This window comes from Astyanax mexicanus, chromosome 6, assembly GCF_023375975.1.
Source record: "Astyanax mexicanus isolate ESR-SI-001 chromosome 6, AstMex3_surface, whole genome shotgun sequence".
Lineage (NCBI taxonomy): Eukaryota > Metazoa > Chordata > Actinopteri > Characiformes > Acestrorhamphidae > Astyanax > Astyanax mexicanus.
This window is the reverse complement of record NC_064413.1, coordinates 2,954,963-2,976,576: the sequence shown is the minus strand read 5'-3', so window position 1 is coordinate 2,976,576 and position 21,614 is coordinate 2,954,963. Positions and strand designations below refer to the sequence as shown.

General features: G+C 37.9%; 1 protein-coding gene across 1 annotated transcript in view; it reads right to left on the bottom strand.

Moving 5' to 3' along the window:
• kcnn3 (potassium intermediate/small conductance calcium-activated channel, subfamily N, member 3) overlaps window positions 1-21,614 on the bottom strand; it is a 108,415-nt gene that overhangs the window by 59,187 nt on the left and 27,614 nt on the right. The window contains exon 3 of the mRNA XM_022674225.2: window positions 12,839-12,934. Coding sequence (XP_022529946.1) covers window positions 12,839-12,934 — 96 coding nt within the window. The remainder of the gene's footprint in view (window positions 1-12,838; window positions 12,935-21,614) is intronic.

Here is a 21,614-nt window from a genome sequence, read left to right as displayed (position 1 = left end):
CCCTAACTGACCCAATCCATATCATCATGCTGTAGGTTTAAGACCTAACTGGCCCAATTTACATCATCAAGTTTAGAGGTAGAATTGATATGCAACCTCAAGTTCTGGGTCTAAAACTTAAACAGTCTGACCCACAGCATCAAGTTCTGAACACAAACCCTAACTGACCCAACACCAGGGTCACTAAGCATCAGGTTGTAGGTTTGAGCTTTAACTGACCCAATCCACATCACCAGGTTTTATGTTTAAGCTCTAACTGACCAACTCCACATCATCAGATTGTAGGTTTGAGCCCTAACTGTCCAACTCCACATCATCAGGTTGTAGGTTAAAGCCCTAACTGATCCAACCCACATCACCAAATTCAGAAGTGGAATTCTATCCAAGTTCTAAGTCTGAACCTTATGCAATCTGATCCATCAGGTTGTAGGTTTGAGCCCTAACTGACCAAACACACATCATCAATTTCAGAGATGAAATTCTACCCGAACTCAAGTTCTAAATATGAACCTTACACAATCTGAACCACAGCATCAAGTTCTAGTTTTAAACCTAAGTTGACCTGACCTGCAGCATGAGGTTTTAAATACAAACCCTACCTGACCCAATCCACATCACTAAGTTCTGAAGCAGAAAACCAGAAAGCATGTGGAGGTGTTAGTCCCACATATACAGATTACAGTTTTCCGAATCCCATGCAATTCTAGTATGTTAAATATATATATATATATATTGTTTTACTATCCAAAAATATTGTACGTGTTGTGAACAAACGCTTTACGCCGTGTTTAGTAAACCTATAAATCTGTGTCTCAGGTTTAATGAACAATGTCAACCAGATGCAAGTTGTAAGCTTCCTCCTCAGCTGAAATCATTTCTCAGGAGCTCAATAAAAGCAGGGTTGCTATTTCAGTTTTTTTCCATGCCCGGACGCACTGTTTTCTCCCTCTGACGAATAATTGGCTTTAAGCCTGACTGGATGGGATTTGGGCGGGAAACTTTCTCTGTAATTGCTTCATTTACAAGCGAGACATTGCCAATAAAAGTTAATAAAACATCATTTACAGGCTTAGGCTGGAAAAGATGTAAACTACAGTGCATGCGTGAGATACATTGATCACTAGCAATAACATAGTGCCATCCCATTGAGAGACTGTAGAAACAATGTAGGTACTAAATCATTGCATAGGTCATATTTCACGCATTGCAAGCATTTTCATATACTAGTGCATCTCATATATTATATAGATGTACTACGCAATTATTTATTTTATTGTTGATGATTATGATTTACAGCCACTAATCTGTATCTTAGACCATTAGAACATTATATACAGTAAGACCAATTGGTACTTTTGGTGGCAGTGTGGGCAGTGTGCTAAGGTAATCCTGCTGGAAAATGAAATCCACATCTCCATAAAACACTGCACTGACTTTGGACTTGATAATAAAACACAGTGGATCAACACCAGCAGATATCAGACATGTCTCTCCAAACCATCACTGATTGGTGGAAACTTCACACTAGACCTCGAGCAGTTTGGACTGTGTGTCTCTCCACTCTTCCTCCAGACTCCGCTCCCTTGATTTTTATAAATAAAATGTCAAATTTACTGATGATCACTGATGGTTTGGAGAGACATGTCAAGGTGACTGCAGCATGGCCTCTATCCACATGGTTGGGCACGTGCTTGTAAACGTGAGGATGTGTGGAAAGCTGTGCTCCTCAGTCCAGCACAGTTTTGCACAGCAGATATTTCCAGTTACAGCTGAATTCACGCTTTTAATCCCAGAAACAAATGCTCTTATTTACATTTTAAAAAGCCATTTAAATGCCTGATTAAAGGGCAGATTACTGTTGTTTTGCCCCATAAACTGGCTGTTTTCGGGCGGTTTGAATGAGCGAAATATGATCAGAATTATGTTAATTAACACTGTAACATAGAAGCATAGAACAATTTTTTTATTTAAATAATTTTTAAGAACAGCTACACACAGTGCTGCAAGTCAAACGCAGAGGAGTTCACGTGCGAGAGAGAGAGGGAGAGACACAGAGACAGAGAGAGAGAGAGACAGAGAGAGACAGAGAGAGAGAGAGAGAGAGAGAGAGACTTGTTGTGCCGAATCCAACTCCCTGCTAAATCCGATTCCCGCTTCGTGGACAGAATCGGCACAAATAAACAGCGACTATAAATAAATTATTTTTTTCACTTACAGTTTTCGTATTTGGTTCGTTTTCGTTAACAATAATAAATGGTTACTTAGCAACAATGTGATTTAAAATGACTGAAATCACAATAACCCTAAATAATACACAGTTAGTTCCATGTATCGAGGAAAAGTCCACATTCAAGGTAATTCACTGTGGAATTATGCAATTGATCAAATCGATCTAAAAATAGCAATGCTAACTACTGACGCCTAAAAAAGTTTCTCTTCAAATTTCACTTAATAACAGTCTCTAACAGTCTTTTTTTCAATTTTAACAAGATTTTTGCTAGTATTTCCCCACGCCCTTGACTGAAGGGAAGGAAAAGAGAGGAGTAAGGGCGTGGATCAAACTCCCAAATTTACGTTATAAAACTCCACTAATGAGAAGGAAGACTGATGCACAAAACAGCCCTCGGAAACGGCAATCATCCGCACGGGCTGCTTCCAAAAATCCTTTCCCAGCCCAACCTTGCACTCAAAGATAATTATGAAATTGGCTTCTTGTAACGCCAATGATTCACCAAACCGTTTAATAGGCTTTAGCTGAGGCCGTGAGGCTCATGAATCTCTTTCAATGTCACTCTGTAAGGATCAAGGAGGAGCGGCGGGAGGGGGAGCGTAAACTTAGCTCAAGTTACGGCGCCGCTGGGCGCTGAAGGAGGGACCGCTACTTCAAAAAGGTAAACAGATTTATGTTGTTTTTTCTTTAGTTGTAAATCTCAAAAAGACCCGCTTACGTAGTTTCTAACACTGTATGACAACTGGATCCAACCAGAAACCTCCTCCTCATGACTCTGTGACGGAGGCCTCTCGACTGCGATTGGTTATAATTAGCACTTCAGTACATTCTGAGATTTCCTCCTCTGCTGTAATTAAAACCCTCTTTTCACTCTGATTGGTTTCGTACACCACCTTGTTTGTTCTGAGACCTCCCACTGCCTGCGATTGGTTCTAATTGCCACTGTGTTCGTTCTGAAATCTTCCCCTCCATGTGATTGGTTGCAATTACTGTGACTGCGGGGGTGCTTTTGGTGTTTTTAAACATGGCGGTGTCACTGCTGGACTGAGAAGAGACCACCCACAAGCTTCTTGTGGGCATTATGCTATTACCAATAAAGAAGAACTAGAGGATAAGTGCTAGATATCGAAATTTCGATAAAAAAAGCACAGACCGAAATGTCTTGGTACTAACGAGTACTGGAAAGTAAAAAAAAAAAATAAGAAATTGGTGTTTTTAAATCACACTACACTATTATTACTGTCCTTTTACAACAATACTGAGAAATCCCAGCATAAAAAAATTAATCATGATTTAATATTTAGTAATATAACTTAATTTTGTCAATCTAACGCTAATATTTCTTAAAAATAACTCAAACACTGAAATGCATCCAGTAATATGCTTCAGGAAAAATATGTTAAAGTAATATCCGGTACCGGATTATATAAAATATTGCATATATTGCTATACTGTAAGCAAGCCGATACATTGCGATTTTTATTTTAATAAAAAATCATATCATATTCATAAAATTTGACTTAAATAAGAAAAAATATATTTTGTATGTAAGAACAGTAGGATGTAATGAAAGACACCACTGCCATCTAGTGGGTGGGGTTTTAACACAACTCTAAATGAACCACTGTCTTATACTAATTTTTATTATTTTTTTTCTATGTAAACTATGTATTAAAAAATCGAAACTAACTGTAGTTTTTGAAAATCGATATAGTTTTTTATAGTTTAAATTTTGCAATACCTAAATATATCAATATATTCTTACACCCCACAGTGCAGGAGTACATTATGCTGACTGGAAGCTATAAAAAGGATGATTTAAGTTCTAGGTCAATCCAGGTGGGATTAGTTTCTAAGGGGTACGTCTGTAAAAAATATTTCACACTTCTACTCAGTGATAAAACCCCTGCATTCGGACTGCAAATGAAAAGAAAAAAAACAGCAGGACCAGTGAGTTTTGGGCTTTCTCGGTCACATGACATGGTGTTCAGTAGCTCCTCCATTTCCACTCGCTGTTGTGTTTTTAATGTGTATCTCTGTGGAAACACGTACCCAAAGTGTAATTATGGTGCGTGGCAAAGAACCAATAGCAATTTTATTATTATAAGTGAGGTGATGAAACTCAGAGGTGTGCGTCCGGACAGGAGTAAAATTACTGGAGGACCACAAAAAAAAAATCAGCGAAAAACATTAGATAATTCAGCCTGTAATTTTTTCCTCAGAGGGAGTCTGAGAAAAAGACGTACATGGTCGTTCTGGACAGGAATAAAATCACAGAGGACGCCCCTTAGAACCTCCTGAGAAACGAATCCCTCCCAAAGAGACACAATTAGTTTGTTGATGGGCTATTTTTGGATTAAGGGTGATAATAAATTAGATTTTTTGACGACACACGGCTCCTTCAAAGCATCAAGTCTTGTATTTATAAGCTGCTTCTAAATGTCCACTTCCACTGTCACAGCATGACACCTGTTATTGATGGCCGTGTTCTTTCAGAACCGATCAATAATCTATATCTAATCATGTGATTCTTCCTCCTGATTGTCTCTTCCTCCGTCTCGCTCTCCGCCGCCTGCTGCTGATGATATTCTCCCCGACTTCAACACGACGCTCCTTCTGCCATCATCCATGCTCTCATTTTCATTCAACCAGGTCACACACACACACACACACACACACACACACACACACACACACACACACTCTCTCATCCTCCCTCCAGAAGTGAGCTGACAGCATCTGAGTCAAACCCAGGAACAGGGACTCATCACCAAGGAAACACATCACACACACACACACACACAGTCACAGGAAATACACCATCCAGCTAAATGAGCTCTACACACACACACACACACACACACACACATACGTAGGTGCACCAGTTTTACTTAATATGAGGATAAAGCTAATCATGAGTAATCATGATTTAACATTGCCAGAGTTAAGGTTGGGTTAGGATTAACATTGGGATTAACATGAAGATTATAATGAGGATTAAGGTATAGTTTAGAAATAAGACTAAAATTAAGACAAAGTATGATTATGTTCCAGGTTAGGACAGGATTAAGGTTAAGGTTAAGGTTAGGTTAAGATTAGTATGTTTAGGACTGGGATTAAGATTAGGGTTAAATAAGGTTAATTATAAAGATAAACATTAGTATGATTATGTCATGGGTTAGGATAGAATTAGATTAAATTTAAGGTTAGGTTAAGATAAGTATGATTACAGTTAGGATAGGATAAAGATTAGGATTAAAATGAGAATTAAAATTAGGGTCAAGATTAGGTTAGAAATAGGACTAGAATAAGGATAAAGTGTAGTATGGTTATGGGTAAAATAATGTTAGTATTAAAATTAGGTTTAAGGTTATATTCAGAATAGTATGGTTAGGATTAGGTTTTAACAAATTTACAGTTAGCATTAGTGAGTTAGCCTTCTTAAAATTAGCCTGTTTCTTTTTTATCACATCTGCAGTTAGCATATAAGTGAGTTAGCTTTCTTAAAATTAGCCTGGTAGATTTTTTTTAACACATTTGAGTTAGCATATTAGTGAGTTAACCTTTCATAAAATTAGCCTGTTAGTTTTTTTTACCACATTTGAGTTAGCATATTAGTGAGTTAGCTTTCTTAAAATTAGCCTGGTAGATTTTTTTTAACACATTTGAGTTAGCATATTAGTGAGTTAACCTTTCATAAAATTAGCCTGTTAGTTATATTTTAACGCATTTGTAGTTAGCATATTAGTGAGTTAGCCTTTCATAATTTTAGCCTGTTAGTTTTTTTTTAACACATTTGAGTTAGCATATTAGTGAGTTAGCCTTTCATAAAATTAGCCTGTTAGTTTTTTTTAACACATTTGCAGTTAGCATATTAGTGAGTTAGCCTTTCATAAAATTAGCCTGTTAGTTATATTTTAACGCATTTGTAGTTAGCATATTAGTGAGTTAGCTTTCTTAAAATTAGCCTGGTAGATTTTTTTTAACACATTTGAGTTAGCATATTAGTGAGTTAGACTTTCATAAAATTAGCCTGTTAGTTTTATTTTAACACATTTGAGTTAGCATATTAGTGAGTTAGACTTTCATAATTTTAGCCTGTTAGTTTTTAAAAAACATTTAACATTACAATATAAGTTAGTTAGCTTTTTTAAGTTTAGCCTGTTACTTTTTTAAAACCTTTAACATTTATTTACTAGATAGTTAGCGTTCTTAAAGTTAGTTTTTAGTCTTTTTTTAAACATTTAATGTTAGCATATTAGTAAGTTAGCATTTTTAAAGAGACTTAAAGTTTAAAGTCTATTCTTAGAATCGGTTTATTTAGTTAATTTAGAATAAAGTTGTATATTAAATAATCAACTTAAATATAAGTCTCTATTAACTTTGTGTTTTGATTTAAGGACTATGATTTTTGTATGAGAGCTGTAAAAAATACTGTAGTATCTATAGCAACACTGCTGTCAAAAATTAACAATCACACCCCCCCCCCCCCCCAACACACACACACTTACACACACTTATTACATTTATTTTATACACTGCTGAAGTAAATGATGGTGTGATACAGAGCGATACACAGTAATTAGGTGTCTATTATCCTAAAGCTTCTCATTTAAAAAAAATGAAAAAATCATGAGGAAAAAAAAAATCCTTAATAAAGTGATTCTTACAGTCAAACCCTGTCAAACCCACAGTCAGCCTCATTTCTCTTTATAGGCTACGTATTATAAACCCTGGGGGCCAAATCCAATATGATACGCTAGACTGCGCATGAGAAAAAGACTTGTTTCTCGTAAAAAGCAATTATTATTTCAGAGGGAAACTTGTTTGTGATTGCTATTGCATTTCATACAGATGAATATACAGAAAATATCATCAAACTGACTGAATAAAAACGGGTATTATAAGCGCGAGCCACCATGTGCATTAATGAGAAGAGTAATGAGGGGCTTAAAACAGTTAAACAGGTGCAAATATGTGTATTAACTGCTGTTTCTGCTGACCTTTTTAATTTATGACCGGCACTGATAAGGGTTAATATTAAAAATGTCTAATTTTATTTATTTATTTATTTTTTCAATACTTCCCAATTTAGCTAGGCCAATTGTCCCACCCATTTATCTGCTAGTCAGCTGAATATTTTCCATCACTAGTGATGCCACAACAAAAGGAGGGTGAAAACAAAGCACATGTCTCCTCCGACACATGTGAAGTCAGACTCCGCCTCTTTTTAAACTGCTGTTGATGCTGATGCAGCATTGCCGAGTAGCAGAACAGAGTGCTAAAGCTCGGAGGAAAGCGCAGCGACTCTGGTGGTTCTGATACATCAGCTCACAGATGCAGCCTCGTGCTGATCCACATCAACCTAGGAGTGATGAGGGGAAAGAGAGAGGACCATCTACTCTACTGTACCCACCCAGAGAGAGCAAGGCGAATTGTGCTCACTCCGTCAGCTGATGGCAAGCTGCATGACAGGGATTCGATGGGATTCGAACCAGTGATATCCCGATCTCCAAAATCCTGATTTTGTAACTTAGCAAAAAGAAATAAAATGATGAAATCATTTATCTTATCACAATATTTGCCAAGGCGAATTTTTAGCCAGTTCTTATTTTTCAGAACAAAAACTAACTGTACTGAACTGAGACACAACCCTATTCCATTATATCAAATTCTGACTTTGGGGGTGTGAACCCACAACCCTGGGATCAGTATGTCTTTGCAAATACAGTACCAGCGTTAGAAAGTCATTATTGTTAGAGCACAGCACACCTGGAATTTAGAGAGTTAATGGCATTGCTCAAGAGTACAACACTGCAAGCTTAGCGAACCCGGGAATTGAACCCACAACCCTAGGACTAGCATCCCTTTGCATATATAGTATCAGCTTAAGAAAGTCATTGTCAGAGCAAAGTGCCCAAAGGAACTTATAGAGTTATTGGCATTGCTTAAGTGTACAACACTGCAAGCTTAGAGGACTTGGGAATTGAACCCACAACCCTAGGACTAGCATATATATATCCCTTTGCATATATAGTATCAGCTTTAGAAAGCCGTCATTGTCAGAGCAAAGTGCCCCAGGAATTCATAGAGTTATTGGCATTGTTCAAGAGTACAACACTGCAAGCTTAGCAAACCTGGGAATTGAACCCACAACCCTAGGACTAGCATATATATATATCCCTTTGCATACATAGTATCAGCTTTAGAAAGTCATTATTGTTAGAGCTCAGCACACCTGGAATTTAGAGAGTTAATGGCATTGCTCAAGAGTACAACACTGCAAGCTTAGCAAACCTGGGAATTGAACCCACAACCCTAGGACTAGCATATATAGATATATCCCTTTGCATATATAGTATCAGCTTTAGAAACTTGTCATTGTCAGAGCAAAGTGCCCCAGGAATTTATAGAGTTATTGGCATTGCTCAAGAGTACAACATTGCAAGCTTAGCGAACCTGGGAATTGAACCCACAACCCTAGGACTAGCATATATATCCCTTTGCATATATAGTATCAGCTTTAGAAAGCCGCCATTGTCAGGAAAGTGCCCCAGGAATTTATAGAGTTATTGGCATTGCTCAAGAGTACAACACTGCAAGCTTATCGAACCTGGGAATTGAACCCACAACCCTAGGACTAGCATATATATCCCTTTGCATATATAGTATCAGCTTTAGAAAGCCGTCATTGTCAGAGCAAAGTGCCCCAGGAATTCATAGAATTGGGCATTGAACCCACAACCCTGGGATCAATATATCTCCTTGCATATACAGTTCCAACTTAAGAAAATTGTTGTGATCAGAGCAAAGCGCCCCTTTTAGAGAGTTCAGAGAGTTAATGGCATTGCTCAACACTGCAAGCTTATTAGACATGGGTATGGAACCCACAACCACCACACCTCCCCCATATTAATGCAACACACATTTTTATCCAATCCTTATTTTTTCAGAACCAAAACTATACTGAGCTGAGACACAATTATATTCCATTATATCAAATTCTGACCTTGGGGATGTGATCACGCTGAGCTACTCTAGCTCTAGCTTTTTACTGTCTAAACTTGTGCTGATAGTTATACTGATAGTTTAAACACGTCCTCATGACAAAGACGGAGTCAGGCAGGCATAAAGTGATAACGTGAGGATTTACACAGGAAGTGACTAATGGTAAATGTCTCTCTGTCAAGAACTTCACTTCATTAGGAGGATCATTCCAGAGAGATTAGCATAGAGATTAGCATACAGTGTTTTATCTCTCGTTCTCTCTCTCTCTCTCGTTCTCTCTCTTGCTTTCTCTCTCCTTCATGGCTGTACATCATTCTCGTGTTTCTGTGTGTGTGTGTTGTGTATGTGTGTGTTAGACACTGAGTCATCTGGGAATTATGTGACATTTTATCTACAGGAAGGCGCACGAGTGTCCTTTATCAATGAAAACATCTGCACGGCTAGCATTCATAAATGCCGTGTGTGTGTGTGTGTATATATGTGTGTGTGAGACAGAGAGAGACAGAGAGAGAGAGAAAAAAAAGTGTGTGTGTCTCAGTGTGTGTGTCTCAGTGTGTGTGTACTGGCTGACTGCTTGCATGTCTCTCCTCTCCACAAGGCCTTTTCAGAGCCAGCGCTCCTATTAGCATAACGCTAACGTTCAGCTAAACTGACTGGAACTTCGCTAAAGGCAAAAGCCCTAAAACAGCGTGACTCAACAGTCCTCTCCTTCACCACTGAAACAAAAGGCAACATGACTCAGGCCAAAAATAATAAAAAAAAAAAGCATAACTCTCTGAAAAATTTGAAGAAAAGAGTGGATTTCTTTCCCCTGCGTGGATCTCGAACCGCGGGGACGAGCACCGGTAACGGAGTGAGGATGGGTTCAACACGGGGTTCCAAACATCAGCTGTTTGTTTCTCTAATCTGTTTGTTCGCTCGTTTTTTTTTTTCTCTGTTGTTTGTTTTCCGCAGCTTCTCTTCGCTGTTTTACAGAACGAGGCCGGCGTTAATTTCTCCGTATCTCTTTGATCCAGCCTCTTTCCGCAGGCCCTCGAGTGGACGAGTGAAGTTTCTGACGTTTTATTGTGATCTGCTTTCCTCTATTAATAACAGGATGCCCGGCTGTTGCCGCTGTGTTTACTCAATAAGTAACAGAAATGATTTAACAAAGCCCGAATTGTTTTAATAGAAAAGGTTTTGTAATTTGTAAATGTCAGAAACTCACCACACGAATAGGAATGTAAATCACGCTGGTTTTATTTTTCAGCAATAAAAAAAAACAAAAAACATTATTTTATTGGGCTCAATCAGCCCGGAGCTTCTTTTCTTTCGATTAAACCAGAGACTGTAAAAAAAGATGGACGCCATGTCGCCGTTCCCATTCGTTTAATTAAAAAATGAAGCCAAAATCTTCCGCCATGTTGGCGATCCTGAAACCCGAGTCTGTAGAGCGCAGTAGAGACCAGAGGAGGGAGAATAAGACTGTGGAGAGAGACAGCCTACTCATTTAAATAACCCCGCCCCTGAGGGCTGCCTCCATAGAGCTATACACAGTCTATGGTCCCACCCCGGCTAGGTGTAACCCAGCCCTTTTACACACCAATAACCACACCTTTTTAAATAGAACTGAATAACGTTTTTAAAAAACGTTAAAAACCCGAATTCTGTGGAGATATAAAAAATTAAATAATAGAGGTAGAATTACAGTATATTGAAAAAAAAAAAAACGTGAATGAAATTTGTCTGTTTTGCCTGTTTTTGAAACCTATGGGGATGGGTGGGGTTACACAGCGTTCTGCAACCGAACAGCAGGGGGCGCCCGACCTGTGGTGGCTTCACTTTTGAGAGACGATGCTCTGTCCAGATATACACAGTCTATGAATTAAACCTAGGCTAGAGAGATGCTAAGCTAACATTTTATACTAACAAACACTTGGACCTAATTTAATCACTACATTTCCCAGAATCCTCAGCACAGGGATCCAAACATCGGCTTTTCCTCTAATCTATTTGCTCTGTTGTACTGTACCAATATCTTCCTAAACTAGGTTATACAGCTCTGAAAAAAAGTTTCTGAATTATTTTCTCTGATTTTGCTATTTATAGGTTTATGTTTGAGTAAAATGAACATTGTTGTTTTATTCTATAAACTACAGACAACATTTCTCCCAAATTCCAAATAAAAATATTTTAGTCATTTAGAGCATTTTTTTTAGCAGAAAATGAGAAATGGCTGAAATAACATAAAAAGATGCAGAGCTTTCAGACCTCAAATAATGCAAAGTAAACAAAATCATATTCATATTCATAAAGTTTTAAGAGTTAAAAAATCAATATTTGGTAAAATAACCCTGTTTTTAATCACAGTTTTTTCATGCATCTTGGCATCATGTTCTCCTCCACCAGTCTTACACACTGCTTTTGGATAACTTTATGCTGCTTTACTCCCGGTGCAAAAATTCAAGCAGTTCAGTTTGGTGGTTTGATGGTTTGTGATCATCCATCTTCCTCTTGATTATATTCCAGAGGATTTTAATTTGGTAAGATCAAAGAAACTCATATTTTTTAGGGGTGTCTTATTTTTTCCAAAGCTGTATATCCAGATTGACCATGCTAACTCTTGCTAGTTAGCTTTGGGACTTGAATCCTCAACACGGGGTTGCAAAAATCATCAAAATTATAGCACTAGGCTGCATATTCACTACAGTCAGAAATAGCTGCACCTTAATCACTAATGTGCATTACATACATTTATATGTATTTATTGTATTGATTGTATTGACTGTCTGTGTCTGCTGTACTTGTTGTATATGCACCTTGTGTTTTGTCTCACACTGATGCATATTTAATGTCTGTCTCTGAACTAATGTCTATCTAATGTCTGTCTGTTACTGCACTGGAGATCAAGCTAATAATAATAATAATAATAATAATAAGGTTATGTTGAATTAAATTAAATTTGGTATCTGATCTTGTTTTGCTTTGTCTGTTTGGTTGTCTGGTTTTGTTTTGCTTGTAATTTTTTTTTTACTTTTAGTGCTCTGATTGGTGCCTAATCCTACCTATACCTTCATTATTTTAAATATTAGAAAATATACCACAGTTAGTCCCGACCCTGCAATGTGATTGGCTGAGAGGCGTTCTATGAGTACCATTATCAGCCGGTAATGCACTGTAACCAAAGCTCTCCATGTATTACTCCACCACATACAGCACAGGTAACCTAGCAACGATGCAGCAGCGCTTACAAACCAAACAGCGCAGCTACAAACAGAGCAGCAATGGAACTATTTTAACTTGTGGAGTTTTTATAACCAAACATATTGTTTTTTCCCTACTTTTTAACTCAAAATATTTTAATAAATAGCGATAATAAAACTGTGGTATAATCACAATAATACACTTGAGGTTTTGGGCTATAATGTGTAATATTGGTACTGCTGTGCTGCAGTCGTAGACAATTACTGAAATACTGAAAGATATTGAATAAAGATATTTTAATTTTTTGAGATGCACTCGTATACTGTGTCCTGTGTGTATCTCTGTGTGTATTTCTGTGTATATGTGTGTGTGTGTGTGTGTGTGTGTGTGTGTGTGTGTATGTGCATGGACTTTTACCTGCACCTCTCGAGCATGGTAAGCAATGATGAGGCCGAGGAGGATGATGGTGGAGAGGCTGATAAGACACTTCAGCGCCAGAGAGTACATGGAGCTCTGCAAAACACATTACACACACTGTTAGTCATGTTCACACACACACAGACACACACACACAGTAAAGAGCAGAATTCAGAGAACTCCTTTCACAAGTTTAGTTTCTGGCTTAAGTAGCCTTTTAAGTTCTCTTTAGGGGTTGGACAATAAAACTTCTGAAACATCTATTAATGTATTGTGGTGACGGACAGTTCTGGTGGAAACAGGAGAGTTGAGGTGCACATTGAATTCTGCCGTGATTTGATCAGCCGTGGTTTTATGTTTTTTTGGATACAATCCGGGTTAACACCCAAACATCCCTTTCAGACAGCTTCCTCTTACAGCGTCCACAGTTAATCCTGTTGGATGTGGTTGGTCCTTCTTGGTGGTATGCTGACATTACCCTGGATACCGTGGCTTTTGATGCATCACAAAGACTTGCTGTCTTGGTCACAGATGCTCCAGCAAGAAGTGCACCAACAATTTGTCCTCTTTTGAACTCTGGTATTTCACCCATACTGTCGTGTGTATTTCTCTTACCCTGCTAATTGAACCTTCACACTCTGCTCTTACTGGTGCAATAATGTGCAATTAATGAAGATTGGCCACCAGGCTGCTCCAATTTAGCCGTGAAACTTCCCACACTAAAATGACAGGAGTTCATTTCAGTTTCATTGTCCAACCCCTGTAATGTAATATAATGTGATAATTAGAAATTTCTGCAGATAAATTTAATAAAGCATCCAAAGCACATTGCAGAACAAAAATTGGAGAAAATTGCAATTTAACATGCATTTTTCCAACCAACGTCTTCCAATCTCTGACTCTGACAAATGAAAAACGTGTACCTAATGGCTGTATTGACTGGACATCTAATGACTTTTGCACTGTACCATACATCTTCCAATCGTCCTCCACCCCCCACAAAATATATATATATATATATAGTACATGTCTTCCACACATAAACACACCAACACACACACATAACCCCCACACACACATAACACACACACACACAAGGTCGGTGTCCTGTGGTTCCTCTAATAGTCGCCATGATTGCTCCGGTCTCGTCTTGATAAACGCAACAGTGATGTCTGCACCACATATCAGCAGGGGTCCAAATAAATCACCCCCCCCACCCCACTCCGACCGACAAACACACATTCTCACGCCCACACACTCTGCTACACACACTCCTGTACACACACACAGATAGAGAGAGAGATTGGGTCATCTAGCATCTCTCTCTCTGCTCATCTGACAGAAGCGGAGGTGATATATCATTTCCTGCCCGAGCCCCAGAAGCTTCCCAGTTGAACTCCAGATAATATTAGAATGGCCACCTGTGGGCCTAATTTAAAGCTTTGTTTCAGAAGCCATTATTCTGCCGCCGGCCGCAGAAGCGCCGCCGCTCCGGGGAGCTCAGGGCACTCCGACTCTACACACTACACTCCCCATAAAAAAATAATCCCCCCCTTTCCTCTTGTTTTCCTCACATTTGGATCGTTAGCGCCTCAAGTTCCCCGCTCTTAAACGAGACCATTCTTCATGGGGATGTCAGGCCTCGGTTATACGGGAGGTTTGTTAGTCCTGGATGCTCGTATTGCTCGACGAGTGGTGGGGAAAATGGTGCTGTTTTATCGTGATCATGGTCAATAACATGCCTGAAAAATGAAAGCAATGGTGCAAAATAGGGCAATGTTACATTAACGTACTGTTATTGGTATCAAATACACATTTAAAAGTGAAAATATGGTGCAAAATGAGAATATTTTGTTGTTATGGTGATCAATATAAACATATAAACAATGGTGCAAAACACAAAGTACATTTTACCTCAATCATGATCAGCCACAGGCTTAGAAACAATACTGGTGCAAAATTACTACTATTTTATTGTTATGATGATCAATATCAGGCTTAAAAATGGAAAAGGTGGTGTAAAATGAGTATATTTTTTTCAATCATGATCAGCAACAGGCTAAGAAATAACGATGATGCAAAATTACTATATTTTATTGTTATAATGATCAATATCAGGTTTAAAAATGGTAATATTTGGATAAAATGGTTTGGATGACTTTAGTATTAATCTACTATGAAGAATATAAAAAAAAAGAAAAAACACGGAATTTAAAGTGTGTCCATACTTTTGGTACTGTTTCCATGATGAAGTACATGATGAATGCCGCAATAGAAATGCTCGTAATTAAAAAAAACAAAAGCACACGACGATTAGAAATGATTATTGTTCTGTTCACTGTAGTCTTGTTTGTTCCACAACCTCCCAATGTTTTGATTTTAACATATTTTTGTATTTACACACTGAAATCAGTGAAAACAGAAAGTGGATTGGATTAGGAAAATGTTTTTGCTGTTTTTGTGTGTGTGTGTGTAAATTAAACATGCTATTGTTAAGACTTTACTGCTTAATTACCACACTTCAGGCTGTATTAACTACTATGGGGTGGGCGATATGACCATAAAATAATATCATGATATTACATGATATTTTCGCGATAACAATACTCTTGGTGATATAACAAAAATGAACACTGAATAAAAAAAAAATTATAATACGATATAATCTGTCTCTAGTATACAGTGTGCAAAAAAAAAGCAAAAAAGCATTTTTTCTGGGTATAATATCATGATATTGTTCACGATATAAAAAAAAAATTGGCCAAATATGATATGGCACACTTCTATTAACTAAATCAGGGGGAGCGTTAAATGGCATCAGATGGAGCAAAATATATTTTACACAATGTCTGTTCAAATTAAATGAAAAAAAAAACAATGGGGTAATCTTATTTTTTTATCTTGTATTATAAACTGTGCACCTGCACCATAAACCCTGACGTCCAATCAAACCAAGCCATTTTGAAGAACATTACACAAGTGATATAAAAGAGAGATATGAAGAGAAATACAGAAAGAGAGAGAGAGAGAGACTGAGATAGAGACAGAAAGAGATAGACAACTATACTGTGTTTTTTATGCAAACCCAATATTGTGTAAATAAATAAGAGTGTCAGAAAAGCAGTGACTAGAGGGTTTTCCATCCACCAAGTTTTTGCGCATTTTGAAAATGCGCATGAAAAAAGCTGGATGGAAAAAGTCAAAAATTCGAAAAAAAACCCCAAATATCGCAAAACGATTTTTACGCTAGGAGGGGGTGGAAAAGTTAGAATATCGCATCGGCAAAATTCGGAAAAACTGGATGGAAAAGGGTTTTTCGCATAAAAAATGACGTATCACCTGTGGTATATGGTGCGCCGCGTTATTGCGCTGTGCTATTTCTCGCGCCTCCGTCGCGTCCGGTAATGCAATGTACCGGTTCATTAGTTTTATTCGTATTGCTTGGCATACAGCGTACACACAACGATGGACTGTTGTTACGCTTACACCAAATGTTTCACCCACTACTCTGTACTCAGCACAGGTGGCCAGCTTGTATATGGCGATGGCGATTCTCTTATCAGTTGGCACAGGTGGGCGATGACTGGAAATACGTGGCCCTACATATGGTCCAATCATGACGCACATCTTTTCAAACGTTGTTTTGGACATTCTAAAATGCCGAATCCAAAGCTGATCAGAAAAATGGCTCTGAACGATGTTCTCCCAGAACAGTTTGTTTCGTTTGCGCTCCCAGGTATACGGTGGCTGTCGCCGTGGTCGCGCCGAGATTTCCGCCCTTAATAACGGTTCCAGTGCTCGTCCTGCCCGGCGTCTTTGAACAGCAAACACCATCACCATGTAGAGATGGCAAATGGACACGAAAATAATTCTGCACAGAGCAAAAAGAATCAAACCTCTCCATGCTTGTTTGGCGTCCTCTCCCACGTTATCTAAAGTTTATTCGCATAACTGTAGTGAATGGAAACACGGCTTAATTCGCATTTTTTTCTGCCGAAATTTGGAAATTGCGCATTCTTTTTTCGAAAGGTTTGGATGGAAACCTGCCTACTGAAAGTAATTCAGTCTTTTCTGCTTTAATTATACAGTTTTCTACTGAAAGAACTGTTCCATTTCTCACAAAACCACACCTGCGCTCTATTCTTCACCACGTTTTAAAGTAAAGCACTGTTTCTCTGCTCAGGAATTGCTCTCGCTACACTCAGAGAAAACCATCAATCCACAATACACCTTTCATCCTGACACTTTCTGCTTGTTTATCACAAACAAGACGATAGATGTTTTCTTAATCGATCAGCGCAGAGGGAGAAATGTGGAGCCCTGCAGTTTAAACAGCATCCCAGTGTCCCAGTGTCCAGGGTTTGGTTTAATGTATACAAGTTTCTTTAATATATATACAGCTCTGGAAAAAAAGACCACTTAAAATGATGAGTTTCTTTGATTTTACCAAATTAAAAACCTTTGGAATATAATCAAGAGGAAGATGGATGGTCACAAACCATCAAACTGAACTGCTTGAATGAATATTTTAGAAATAGAATGAAAGTTGGCCCGCTGTTTAGCAGGTTTTTATAATGTAAGATTCAAAGTTTGAACGCTAGGTGTCAGAAACGGGCCAAAGAGTCTAAAAGCGAAGAGAGTGCTCAGTTGTAGCTCAGAAAAACGGGCCAAAGAGTCTAAAAGCGGAGAGAGTGTGCATTTCTTGCGCAGAAAAACGGGTCAAAGAGTCTAAAAGCGAAGAGAGTGCTCAGTTGTAGTGCAGAAAAACAGGCCAAAGAGTCTAAAAGTGGAGAGAGTGCTCAGTTGTAGCGCAGAAAAACGGGCCAAAGAGTCTAAAAGCGGAGAGAGTGTGCATTTCTTGCGCAGAAAAACGGGTCAAAGAGTCTAAAAGCGAAGAGAGTGCTCAGTTGTAGTGCAGAAAAACGGGCCAAAGAGTCTAAAAGTGGAGAGAGTGCTCAGTTGTAGCGCAGAAAAACGGGCCAAAGAGTCTAAAAGCGGAGAGAGTGCTCAGTTGTAGTGCAGAAAAACGGGCCAAAGAGTCTAAAAGCGGAGAGAGTGCGCATTTCTTGCGCAGAAAAACGGGTCAAAGAGCCTACAAGCGGAGAGAGTGCTCAATTGTAGCGCAGAAAAACGGGGCAAAGAGTCTAAAAGCGGAGAGAGTGCGCATTTCTAGCGCAGAAAACGGGCCAAAGAGTCTAAAAGTTGCTGTAATTAAGGAGTTTAATATTAAGAAACATCATGAAATTAAACATCAATTTGAGTAATTTTAGTTTACACAACACTGTCAAATATAGATAAAGATAGTAAGTCAAGTAAAATTGTGTGTAAATGAAATAATCAGAAATAATGTATTATTTAAAGTGGTATATTTCATTATTTGTTTTATTACAGAGTCTGTGGTCCGTGACTTCAAATATATTTCTCCTTCTGGCCCCCAACAAAAAAAGTTTGGACACCCCTGATGTAATGAGTTTAAAAAAAGGACAAATTGGACTGTCTAACAACTATGATGTTAACAAAAGGTGAACATCTTGATAGAGGACAGATACTTTGTCTAATTACTGCAGGAAGTTGGCCGAAGTGTTGGACTATTACGGGCCTCAGTGTTCTGCCAACAGTCTGGCCGTCAGAGTTCCAGCTTCAGCCGCTCCTCCTCTCCTTTCATCCCTCCATTCCCGCCTCATCTCTTCTCCTGCCAGACGAGGCCATATATCATCCTCTCCTCTTTTCTCCTCTGGACTCGAGTGAGATTGCACATTTACGTGGGCAATCCGACAGTCTTCTGCTGCCAGTGACGTTATAATGCGCTTTTCAGAGGATATTACAAGTCCTCAAAAATCTTCTGAAACACTGAAGTAGACTAAAGTATTTTAAAGTAAGAATTTACAGTGGTGCGGTTGCCAGTTTTCAGCTAACTACGCATATGAGTTTATATTTTTCATATTTTATATTTGTAGAAGAGAAACGAAAGTTAGTTATATAAAAGGAATAATTCTAGTTCCAATATTTGTAATATTATTTTGCAAAAAATAGAGTCAGATTTTTCCATCACTTTAATTTAGAAATGTATTTTTTTTATTAAAATGTATTTATTACATATACCAAAAAAACAAATAACTTATGCAAACATTACATACAAAAATTGCTAAATAATGGACAAAATTGCAAAACTAGGACACTGACATTAAAAAAAAAAAACTTTTCTCTTCATTTTTCACACAATTCGATTAAGAACAAGGTACTTGAGGTACCTGAAACAAAAACGTTATCTTTTGTCATTCTTGATCTTGTTTTCCATATTTTTTGTTGTTATTGTTTTTGCACTGTTGTAAAAACGTAAGCTATTGTTCTCATATTTATTTATTTTTAAATTTATTTTATTACCGGTTTCTTTTGATCTATAGCTTTGAAAAAGGAAGTATTCTAGCGTTTCCTCTTCTTCACAATTTGGCACAGGGCATTTATTTATTTTTACATACCAACTTTTAATTTTAAGAGCCAAATGGTTTATATGAATCTGAAAAAAAAAAAAATAGAATATCATTGAAAAAAGTTACTTTATTATATACAAAAGTAATCTATTTTAAGCTTTTTTTATTTATTTATTTTATTGTGGATGATTATGGCTTACAAAGAAGCAATTAGTACTTTTGGCAGTGTGGGCAGTGTGCCAAGTCCTGCTGGAAAATGAAATCTGCATCTCTGTAAAAGTTGTCAGTAGCAGAGGGAAGCTGTAAGATATGAAGTGCTGTAAGATTTTGTGGGAAAACAAAACTGCACTGACTTTAGACTTGATAATAAAACACAGTGGATCAACACCAGCAGATGACAGACATGACTCTCCAAACCATCACTGATTGGTGGAAAATTCACATCACTAGACCTTGAGCAGTTTGGACTGTGTGTCTCTCCACTCTTCCTCCAGACTCTGATCCCTTGATTTTTATAAATGAAATGTAAAATTTACTGGTGATCAGTGATGGTTTGATGGAGAGTCATGTCTGTCATCTGCTGGTGTTGATCCACTGTGTTTTATTATCAAGTCTAAAGTCAGTGCAGTTTTGTTTTCCCACAAAATCTTACAGCACTTCATATCTTACAGCTTCCCTCTGCTACTGACAACAACTTTTATGGAGATGCAGATTTCATTTTCCAGCAGGAGTTGGCACACTGCCCACACTGCCAAAAGTACCAATATATATGTTAAAGCCGTCTCACCTTGCTGGTCTCTTTCAGCAAAGAGTGTCATTTGAAGTGACACTAAATTAGACACCAAAGAGAATGTGTGAGAGTGTGTGTGTGTGTGTGTGTGTGTGAAAGAGAGGAAGTCATGGATAGATTAGTGGTTATTGATCCAGGCTTTGATGGACACCATGCAGAGCTAATAGGCATTCTGAGCTCAATCCATTCAGCCCAAGCCGACAGAGACACATGCCCTCTCTTTCTCTCTCTCTCTCTCTTTCTCTTCATTCTCTTCTTCAGTCTTTCGCGCTGTGTTCCTCCTGCAGCGGCGAATCTGCTGTGACATCTGAATACACACAGCCTACTCATCTATGATTGCACACACACACACACTCTCACACACACACACACAAACAAACTCTCGCGCACACAGTCTCGATGTATCTACCGCAAGCCATACAGACGCAGACATGCAAACTCTCACACACACACTTACGCACACACACACACACACACACACACTCCCAGAGTCATCTGTGATTCTAATGTAATTACTTCCTCTTGTTTTAATCCTGTGGCTGAGCGCTGATGCTGGATTCAGCATTCGCAGGTTGTTAGTATGGAGTCTAAAAAACGAGACGCACCAACCCGACAACCAGACAACGCCTTTCACAACTCGTTCCTACCACTTAGCGCTATCCCTCTCCTTTGTTTTGCACTTCTTTTGCACTTTTGTTCACTTCTGGGTTTATTGTGTCCTGATTCTTGTTAGTGTTAGTGTGGAGGGGAAGGTTAGGAGAAGTTTTAGGGGTATATGACCCTTCAAACTGAGTTTTTTCAGAGTCACACTCAAAACAGAGGGCTAAGAAAATCACTGGCAACATGGCACTGCCACAAGCGACCAAACAAACTTTTGGTCCAAAGACCAAAGAAACTTCCCTGTTAAAATGATGATAATCACAATATTAAATGAAGCAAAGCTAAGCTAAGCTAAGTAAACAAAACTGTATTTCTAAAAAAAAAAACAACAAAAAAAACATTTTCTTTTAAAGTCAGACGAGTGCTGGATGTTAGATAGATAGATAGATAGATAGATAGATAGATAGATAGATAGATAGATAGATAGATAGATAGATAGATAGATAGATAGATAGATAGATAGATAGATAGATAGATAGATAGATAGATAGATAGATAGATAGATAGATAGATAGATAGATAGATAGATAGATAGATAGATACTTTATTGATCCCGAAGGAAATTTAGCAGCCAGTAGCAGTTACACAACACAGTCGAAACAAACAGTACACAGTAGAAACAAACAATAAGTATTATAAAATAAAATAAAAGAGCACAGTGAGGAATATAAGACTCTAAACTATAAAATTATAAACTGAGACTTAAAAATATATACATAAATATATAAATACAAAAAAACTATACAAAGTGTGAAAGTAATCAGTCATAGATATGAGGTAGTGCAGTAAAATAATAATTTAAGTATAGAAGGTATCAGCAGATATGACAATATTAAACATAAACCTGTGCAAGTATTGTATTTAAGTAAGGTGCGTAGTGTAGTGTCCAGGAGTG